The sequence below is a fragment of the Stylophora pistillata genome, chromosome 1, assembly GCF_964205215.1.
Source record: "Stylophora pistillata chromosome 1, jaStyPist1.2, whole genome shotgun sequence".
Lineage (NCBI taxonomy): Eukaryota > Metazoa > Cnidaria > Anthozoa > Scleractinia > Pocilloporidae > Stylophora > Stylophora pistillata.
In genome coordinates, this window is record NC_142519.1 from 31347995 (window position 1) to 31358159 (window position 10165).

At 40.1% G+C, this 10165-nt stretch overlaps 1 protein-coding gene across 2 annotated transcripts; it reads right to left on the reverse strand.

Moving 5' to 3' along the window:
• Positions 1-254: 254 nt before the first annotated feature.
• On the reverse strand, positions 255-10163 carry LOC111342844 (RCC1 domain-containing protein 1). Of its 2 annotated transcripts, none has more exons than XM_022949964.2 (7): positions 9781-10163; positions 8816-8986; positions 8108-8285; positions 3208-3329; positions 2543-2734; positions 2338-2367; positions 255-1567 (listed from the first exon to the last, which is right to left on the reverse strand). In XM_022949964.2, exons 1-7 carry the CDS (start codon positions 10028-10030, stop codon positions 1428-1430), a joined length of 1083 nt encoding a protein of 360 aa, XP_022805699.1. In that variant the 5' UTR covers positions 10031-10163; the 3' UTR covers positions 255-1427. The 2 variants fall into 2 exon arrangements, with proteins under 2 accessions (XP_022805699.1, XP_022805698.1); XM_022949963.2 differs by having other exon boundaries at positions 8816-9076.
• Positions 10164-10165: the final 2 nt, after the last annotated feature.

The following is a 10165-nucleotide window of genomic DNA, read 5'->3' on the forward strand; positions in this document are numbered from 1 at the left end:
GACGGAGAAACACGATGTGGTTTTTTGCCGAGAAATAATCTTTGTAAACATAGTGCAAAGAAGAAATCCGTTCAGCGAAGTGCCTTGTGACAAAGAAAGGCGGATACCCTAAACAGCATTAAAGATCCTGTTTTTTCGGTGGATAAACGCTCAGTTCGGTACCACAGGTATAGCTAACCAGCAAGCTTTCTCGTGTTTCTTTAAAAGTCGCCATTTACACTAAAAACACTATAATTATAATTATTTTCTGTTACTTCGGAAAGAAGAACAAATTCGCTACTTTTATTTTCTATCAATGAACGGCCGCGTCGCTGAATCCCGCCATTTTAACTTATTTTTCTCGCCACAAACACGGCATCTTCGAAACAGGCCGGACGCAGCTACGGCGTTTCCGATGACGTCTGCGTTCTTGTATCTTAAAGTCCCTAATTTACACGGAGGAATCGTCTTCCATATTGTATGTATGACATAATCACAAAAATACGTGCGAACGTAGAGGGTCATAATCGTGTTTACACACTCTCGTCTACACGCATCTATCGAACGCATGTAGTATCGCGTTCGCTTGCAATCGTTATGTAAACTACATGTGAGATGATTTTTTTTTTTTTATGTCGGTAACACAAAAATTTTGTATCACAGGTATGCGAAAACGCGCAAATCCAAAAAACACACATTGTATACATCTTGTAATGACGGACGATTTTGGTGCTCGAGAAGGCTTCGGGTCGATTGGGAAACGTGCACCTGGTCAGCATACGATCAGGATGAGCGAAAACCTTCCAAAAAGAAGGCACAAAACCGATGAACAGAACCATGGTTCTTGATCCTTCCAGCCAATAACGTCCCAAAAAATTTGGCGTAACTCTTTTCCAACTACATTTTTAAAAGTCTACTGAGGAAGTAAACAAACAAAAGGCCACTCGTTCTAACTTTCAGCAACTTGAACGATTCTTTCCAGCACTCTCTCTCTGCAGGGCGATCATACTGTATTGTAATAACCCTACCAAGAAAATTTCAGTCGAGCGTTAAAAGCAATCTGGTTTTGCTTTGATTTTGCTTTGATTCTGCAGCACTTCACAGCACTTCGCCGTGTCATTGGTCCACAAACGAGTTGCGACATCCTCTCAGCCAGCCAGATTCAAAACTGAAACCAATAGCGGTTTGGTCACTCGTGCTCTCCCGCGCTTCAAGGATTGAGTTTGCCTGTTTTCCTCTGAGTTTTCAACTGAGCCCTTTATTTATTTTCCTCTCCTCTGATTGGTGGTTACTTTGGTTTTGGTTTTCACAGCTCAGGCGAACATCCCAGCTGATCCTTCATGATAATGCTGTTCCATAGTATCAGCACGATTCTGGAAAACCGCGTATTTAATTAAAGGTGTTTTCCAGTGACCTTCCAAACTGACATTATCTTAACACGTCGCAGATCATTTTGAAATCATCAAAAACGTCGACCAAGTGCCACAATAGAGCGTTTTGGGTTTGAGCTTCAATGGAAAAAAGGCTGCGACTTGCGTCGGCGCAGATCTGTCCGCTTGGTCACCGTGTCCGAGTTGGCCATAGTAGCCTGGAATATAACAAATTTATGTCACTACCACGATTACGTGGTCCTGGCCAACGATAATTGAATAAGTCTTGCGAGGTGAAAGTTATCAGGAATTGAACGGAATGTTCAAGCAAATTAATAAAAATCTTGTGCAAAATGTTGATTAAAATCACTCAAACACCTATCCGCCCTGTTTCTACCAATTCATTAATGTTATTTTTTCCAGGACTGAGGTCCTTAAATAAAAACACGTATGTCATCTAAGGATGGAGTTCCTTTCACTGCAAAAGGAAATTTGAATTCCAAACTGGGTCAATCAAACTACCAATCCTTTAGTGGCTTGATAGGCACATAAAAATAGATTTCATTAAGGTCATCTTCAAGATACAGATATGGGATTGCACCAAGTCACTGGATTTGTGTCCATAAAATCAATATTCACGGTTTCTAAAGCATAACAGAAGCAAGGTTAGGATGATTCTTCCCATTTTTCCTAAGAGGGCATTTGCAGATAGTGGATTAGCCACTAGTTTCGACTTCAAAGTGGTTTAAATTACAGTTTTCCCATGCAGTCTTAAAGGGCAATCAAAACTGTCATGAACCAAATCCACTTCAACAAAGAAACACTGTAGTATGAGCTATGTATCTTTCTATATTGCGGCATTTCCCGAGCATCCTAATGAATGAACAATCTATCCCAACAGTAAAAAATTATAGTAATTTTTTAACAAAAACAGTACACAGTTATATAAATGATTTTACATAAACAGCAAAAATTCATACAAACTTACCCCAACCCCACGTCCAAACACTCCCATCACCTATAAGCAAAATATTCAAACAACATTAGTGAACACTGAAATTTAATTGGAAAATTCTACCTAGTAGCTAGAGAAATCTCTGAGCTCAGATGCCTGAAGAACAACTTGTGTTAAAACCCTCCCCTTCAATTCTATCCACCAAGCTCTTAATCATTCTTTCCCCCACTCCACCTACCAAGAATTGCCGCGGTGTGCCTTGATCCACAACTAACCATCAGTACCTCTAAATCATCTGGAAAGCTGACAGGTACTGGTACTGTCTGACATTGAACCTGGCCACCAGTTGACGACAGTGTGTCATCGAGATCAACAGCCAAACCCAGCTGTCCCTTCTCATTCCATCCCCACATGTAAAGGTCACCAAATTCTGACAGCAACACAAATTAAGTAGAAAATCAAACTTAAGAAAATATACTATGCTTAAAAAAAAGCAGTTACCACTGTCAGATTTGCTTATTCACAAATCCATCAAAACTTACTAGAGGAAAGAAAACTGTTGAAATTTTGTTAACCGTGGAGTCTCGCATTAGCAGGCTCATGCGTAATGCAGTACAATTGTGAGTTGAAATTGCTGGCCAACAATAAGGAACTTGGAAAAGATCTTCAGCACTGGAATTTGGTGTACTTTTTTTAATTGACAGAAAAAATTAGAAAACCAAACAAAGAGTGACGCACTTTTCAGAAAAACACTAATTCAACCCAATATGGCCAATCAATGTCAAAGCTAGTAACAGGAGGGAAGTAATATTATTTTTCCTTTCCCTGTTGACTATACAACAAACATTGGAAAATGTACTTTGGATATTGCAATTGGATATTTGGCTTCTTTAATTCTCTCACCACTTATTGCAGCTGAATGCCAGCCACCTGCTGCTATAAATTGCATTTTGATTCCTTCCAGAGCTGGAACAACTTCTGAACTTTGCTCTTCAACTATCAATCCACGACCGAGCTGTCCACGGCTACAAAAAAAAAAACAAAAAAACGAAGTTTTGACTCTGAGGCTTAGGAGGTTGGAAAAACTTGAAGTTATAGGTAAGCAAATAAGTGCAACTGACTTTATTATTTTCCACTAATTTGCAAAGCTTCACCAGGTGACTTAAGTTGACTTTAATCCAAGCTCACAAATGGAGCGGTCTCCCTTATTTTTCCACTTTTGTTGAGACGTGAATAAAAGAGTCTCCTTTTCCTGGCCAAAAACTTTGCCTAACCTCAGCATCAGGGTGTCTTGTGCTGCTTCTTGAAGCCTGTTACCGGTTTTGGCTCAGTTGATCATCTTGCCATCTTGCTTTTAAAAGGCTTCCCTGCCACTGTTGATCTTCGACTTTTTTGACTAGTTTCTCATTTACAACTTTCTTTATATGCTTCTTGATGTGCAGATCTTTGGTCGTTATCTCTGGTTCTTCTGTTGGGCAACATGATGGTTCAGTGGTATTCAAGTTCAGAGTTGTATCCAGTTCTTGTGCAAAATTCCTCGAGTCAGTGATAAGAGAGGAGAATCCCTTGACTACAGCACATTCTTCAAACTGTTGCACAGATTTCATCTTGGGGTCTAGACTTTCATAGAGTTTAACTGCTGCTTTGATCTTGATCAGCTTATACTCTTGCTCAATGGCTCATAGTCCTCGTCCTCCTTTCTCCCTAGGTAGATATAGCACCGCTATGGAGCTAAGTGGATGACGCCCTCCGTTTTCGCAGATGGTCTTTCTTGTTTGTCTGTCGATGTCACGCAACTCAGCAAGTGGCAAATGCTGGGTCCACATGAGGTATGTGAGTGCTGGAAGTGCAAACTGGTTTGTAGCAAGGATGCGGTTAAAATCAGATAGTGGGCTCGTCCAGATCACGGATAGTCTTCTGAAATACACCTTTGCAGCCTCTGTGAGTGCTTGCTTCTCGTCTTGCATAACTGATTCTTTAATCACCAGAAACTTGTAGTTGGATCCTGACTCGAGATTCTTGACCACTGACGTCTCGTTGAGTTTGGCGTCTTTGGCATCTTGGACTTGTTTACCTCTACGCACATGAATAACGCTACACTTTTTTGGGTTCCAGTGAAGTCCCATATCTTGCATTGCAGTGCAGGTTGATCGAAGTACCTGATTTAGTTTAGTTTCAGAGGCAGCAAACACTTTCAGATCGTCTACATAAAGTAAGTGTGTTATTCTAGTTGATAAAGGCTTAGACAGTCTGTATCCCTCTGTAGCATTCAATATCCACGCAACAGGGTTAAGGCACAGTGTGAAAAGACGTGGACATAGGGCGTCGCCCTGAGGCAGTCCCTTGTGAAATCTGATGGTGGTAAACATTTCTCTTCCTTGCTTTGTAGTCGCTACGATCTTGGTATTCCAGCTTGCGCTCAGGTGTTTTATCACTTTACCAATCCAGGCGGGTACCATGTGTACTTCCATCATTTCAATCAACCAGTTATGATCAACAGAATCATACGCTTTCCGAACATCAAGCCATGCCATGCTTAAATTGCGTTTACCTCGATGACAGTCCTGAGTGGCCATCCTATCAATCATAAGGTTGTAAGTCGTTCTACTACAACCAGACTTCGCTTCCCTCTGTTCGCCTTCCATAAGGTCATAGTCATTCAGGTGTTTATCCAACGGGGTCTGGAGGCATGAGGTAAACCACTTATAGATGTTATTCAGACAGGTTATGGGTCTTTGGTTTTCACTTGAAAAGTCTCCTGGTTTAGGTATTAAGCGTGTTTTACCCTCCGAGAACCATAGTGGAAAGTCTTCGTTGTATTTAGAGATGAATTCAAATGCACGGGTAACCCCCTCATGTAGTGAACTAGCGCGCTTCCACCAGAAGTTAACCAATCTGTCTGGGCCAGGTGCGCTGAAGCTTCGTTTCTTGAGTAAAGACTTGACGGCCAGTGGGGTTTGTAGATTCCACTCTTGTTCTACGGTAGTTGGTACTTGTTCAGCAATAGCTTCTTTCATATCCAGCAGCCATTCAGTTGTCTCGTTACCAGATCCTCTCGTCTCCCACAAGCTCTGCCAGAATCTGCTCGCTAATTCGATATTCTCGAAGGTGTTAGTGTTACAATCAGGATTAATGTTCTTGCCAACTCTTTGGTATGTAGGGCGATCTTGTCTATCATCCATCATCTCTGTGAACTTTGCATGAACCTGTCCTGCATCTTGCTTGAATTGGTTGTTCAGTGATCTTGCTTCATGTTGTTTCTTTTCTCTAAGGTACTTTGTCTTTAACTTTCTCAGCTGCGATTTTTTCTTTTCCATGTAGTTGACAAGTTCAACCGATGAGATTACTTTACATTCTTCAAGTAGGGTTGATCTATTCCGTTTCCCTTTCTTGGTCAATTTTCTGTTTTCTCTTAGCCTTTCTAACTCCGCCTTGGCGATAGATATTTTCTTCCTTTAGTCACTTATTATTATTATTATTATTATTATTATTATTATTATTATTACCATTATCATTATCATTATTATTAGATTTTAAATTACCCAAAAAAGACATAATTTTCGATCGATTGTGTCACGTTCGTCGTTGTTGCGTCCTTTGGGACGCAGGCCAGAAATCATTTCACGTCTTTTCAAATTTTTTAAGCATCAGGTGCGCAGGACACGGAAGTATCAAAATAACCATTTAGAATAATACTCTAATTAACCGTACTGAAATTCAAAATACAATCTTCAAATAATGTAATCGTTGTTTGTCCGATTAAAATAAGCATTTCACATAGATCTGCCTGTTTTGTCGGTAAACTCATATACAATCATGATATAGTGGAACAATAACTAACACTTTTGAATGACACATTTTCCGTTATTTTCAAGTCAGAACGATATCTTACATGGTGAAAATTACCTTAATAGAGGCACTACCCCGGTTATAAACACTGAACCTATCAGATCGTAAAATGGCAGTTAGTGTCCTTTCAACTACCCTTTGCAGCGGTGCTCATTTATCATTCACTAGCCTGCGTAGCGGCCTTAGAGGGAGGGGGGAAGGGGTAAGGAGCCAAGCGGAAGGGATAGGAGGGCGAACGGAGTGAGGCTTGGGGAGAGGATAGGAAGGCCCTACAAGCGACCCCGTGGATTCTTCGAAATATCTGATCTCTCATGGGCGAAGAATTCTCATTGGTCGAGATCAAATAACTGTCACTGAGCCGTGAAAGTGTTATAGATAAAGACAAGGGATTTGTGTCCAGAACAGTTGCTCTGATAGTTGATGAATCACACACGATTCAAACTTGAACTGGCCTGAGGTAAGAAAAAGTAAAATTCGAATACTTGATGTGCATGATATGATCAATACGAGCGGAATCTCGAGTCGCTCGCGAAGCAACTTTTGTGCTCTGTTTACTAAATAACACTTACGACCAATATATTGAAACGTATGTATTCTTTCTAAATAAAAGCAAAGACAAGAACAGTAAGAAAACCATTGCATTCCGTTCAGCATATGGCAAGCTGTCCTTCGAGGCTGGTGAGTTGAAGCGTAAACACTTTCTTACTGGACTCTTTCCCGTCGGTGTACTGAATTTTCGTTTTGATTGCGAAATAGAGCTCGAGTTCTCAACCGAAGATGGACATGAAGCCTTTTCCAAGAGTTCATACAACTTGCAAGTGTTCATTTTTCAGGCATAGGTAAGGCAAACAATTTGGGAGAGATTTGGCTGTTTTGCGAAGTAACATCCAAGACCTCGAAGGCGGTCCGCGATAACATATTGGAATTCTCCTCTCTGACTTGCTTTAAAGATATTAATAAGGCTTTTGAACTCAGTTCCTAACTTGATTCTTAAGTTATCTCCACAAAAGCGGCAAGTTAACGGAATATCTATATTAGGCTTTCTACCCCTCTGTTACCTTTGCGGCTTATTTAAATAAAAAACGTGCCTTAAGCACGTTAAAGAACTGTATTACCCTGATTGGGAATACAGCGACCCATACCAGGCCACTAAAACATACGTAACAAGCGACTTCAAAATCTTAAAGCATGTGGGAATAACTCATGTGATATTACGTAACGAAATAACCGGAAATGAAAATAACGAAACGGAATTAGATCGCGCGTTTATTACGAATCAACTTAACGGCCTGCTCCCAGTTGGCTTGTTAGCTCAATTGGTAGAGCGTTGCACTAGTATCGCAGAGGTCAGTGGTTCGAATCCCGTACAGGCCTGGGTTTTTTCAGGTCTGATTTTCGCTATTGCATAAATAGCGCTCTCTACTGCGAGGATCATGCATCATACGTATCTAATACCGCAGTTCAAAATATATGAACTTCATATATTCATTGTATCGGAATTAAAATGATAGCCACACCCTCTTAGGTTTTTCTTTGAAATTTTCCTTGTCGTCCGACATTTTCATCCACGTGCAGCAGTGTTTTGACAGTTTCCATGGGTCAGTGCTCTGCTGTTTTTAGTATTTTCCATGCTTCACTGGCGTACGTCTTATAATGGCGCTTCGTGATTGGATAGTTTTGACAGTTGTTAATTGACATTCGAAACACGGTAAGCATAATTAATCAGTGGGAGTTTCGAAGAATCCACGGGGTCGCTGCCTGGCAGGCCCTTCCTTTCCTCTCCCCCAGCCTCTCTCCGCTCGGCTCCCCATCCCCTTCCCCCCTCCCTCTAGGGCCGCTACGCAGGCTAATCATTCACATCTACTTGAAACCAGTTCAGAGCACTTACAGTAGTTGGAGTGCAGTATTGAATGGGGGAAATTTTATTTGAATTGTCAGATTTACATATATTTACCTTCCACTTCCAAGACTGTAGACAGTTCCTGATGAAGTCAACAACAGAGCATGCTCTTTTCCGCAAGCAACTGATGTTATCTCCTTATTTATGTCTATTGCTTTAAATACAGGAACTGGTTTTGCAACAGAACCATCTTGGACTTGTTCACTGCATATGAAGCCAGCCTGTCCATTTCCTTTGATTAAAAGAAATTGTATCTGTAAGATTTAGGCAAGGCTTATCAAAACATCTGGTACCAAAAAGATAATTAACATGAAAAAAGGAAAACTTGCAGTTTTCTTCTTCAAATGAAATTAGTCATCAAGTAAATATTTATTCTTTCACAGCAAGAGTGACCACAGCAATTTCTCCTGACCATATCAGTACATTGTCAAACAGACTAGAATGGTGATGAGAAGGGAGCAAAATATTAACTCTGGAATACTGTTTGATGTAAGACCACTTTCTTTCAGCTAAAATTATGTGAAATATCTGGGCGATGGTTAGGAGAATTGATTTGGAAGTTGGTAATGAATGGGTTAAATATTGATTTTGCAATAACTCTGGTTATTACCAAACTGAATGTATCTCACTTTGCATTACTGATGAAACTGTGTGTCATATCTAAAACTGTAATCTGAGGATAACACCAATTGTCATTCATTATTTATGTTATAGATTAATGTTCATGTCAGGCAGCTTTCTAGGCTTAATAACTAACTGTACCTGATAATGCAATGCAGCTGGACTCTCTGCAGCCAACTGCTTTGAATTTTGTGCCATTACTATGGACTTTCACAGGTTTTGATTCTTCATTAAGTCTAGTGTAATCACTCCACTGTAGGCAATCTCCATCTTTTGTCAGAAAGGCTAGTTGTGTCCAGCTACAGCATGCATCTGTAACAAAATGATCAGGAAGTAGATTTTCCTCTTCCCCAAACATTTTTGTTTTAGAATTCCATCCAACCTTACTGATAGTTCCATTCTCTAGGACAAAGAGTAAGGACACTTAAAGAAGAATCAAAAATGAGTTTATTTTCAATGTGTAAGCCATGTAGAATGCAATCACCTAAGTGCTTGCATACCCCACATAGCCAAGTTCAAAGCTTAGTTAAACAGTTTGTTACCTCACACTTACACTCGGAATAAACTCTTTCTGCAATGCACTTAACTTCACTATATTGCCTGAAAACTGCATTTTCCTCGAGTTCTTCGAATAATTAATAATTCTTCACCAAAGTGGAGGTGATTAGTAATTAACATCCACAACTCTGACACCAGAGTAAATAATTGTTTTAACTGTCTATGCAAACCACAAAGAAACCAGAACCGGCTAACATCATACCCAATTGTGGCTCTTTAGTTGCTTAGATATAATACTTGCTAATCACTTTCAAACAAGCCAACGAGTTTGCAGAAAAATAATTTTTCACCTGTTGGTATATATTGATAATATTTCTGTGTTGTACATTGTAAAACAATTATTCACCTCAATTTCCATGGAAGTGGTGGATATTTACCTCACTAATTCGCAGCTCGGTAAATATCTAACCGCCACCTCCAGTTCGGTGAATAATAATAATTCAGTTATTGTTTAAATAGTGTCCCGGGCACCAGCAAATCGCTTTCATGTCACCGTTTTTAATAAAACGGCTGAGTACAAATTTATGAAACCTAGTCGTGGAAGTTACCTTTAAGGTAAAATATGCTCGACCAGGAAGCCACGATACTACTAACACAGTCAACATTTAAGTGAACAGGGGCTAGTACTGCGGAAGGATGTGATCCATCAGTCTCGATATCCACTTCTCTGCTTTCATATACGTCTACAGCGTTTACAGTTATTTGTCGTAAGCCATTGAAACCAAAACCATAGCATTTAAAGCTTCCTTCTGACTGAAACGCTGGTCTAGGGATAGTTTTCTGACTGGTTTCATCCATTTTAAGTATGCTGCACGTGAACTTATTTTTGTTTCCGTCACTAACTCACCGAGCATCCTGGCCTTCCTGTTAACGGCTTGGATGCATGGCAATAACCATGGAAAATGTAAATGCTCAGAATGATGCGCAGTATGT

Coding starts and splice junctions, on each gene's coding strand:
- LOC111342844 (XM_022949963.2), bottom strand. CDS start 10,030: ATGGATGAAACCAGTCAGAAAACTATCCCTAGACCAGCGTTTCAGTCA. Junction 9,077..9,780: donor GAGCATATTTTACCTTAAAG/GTAACTTCCACG, acceptor TCTTTGTCCTAG/AGAATGGAACTATCAGTAAG. Junction 3,330..8,107: donor TACAGTCTTGGAAGTGGAAG/GTAAATATATGT, acceptor TTTTTTTTGTAG/CCGTGGACAGCTCGGTCGTG.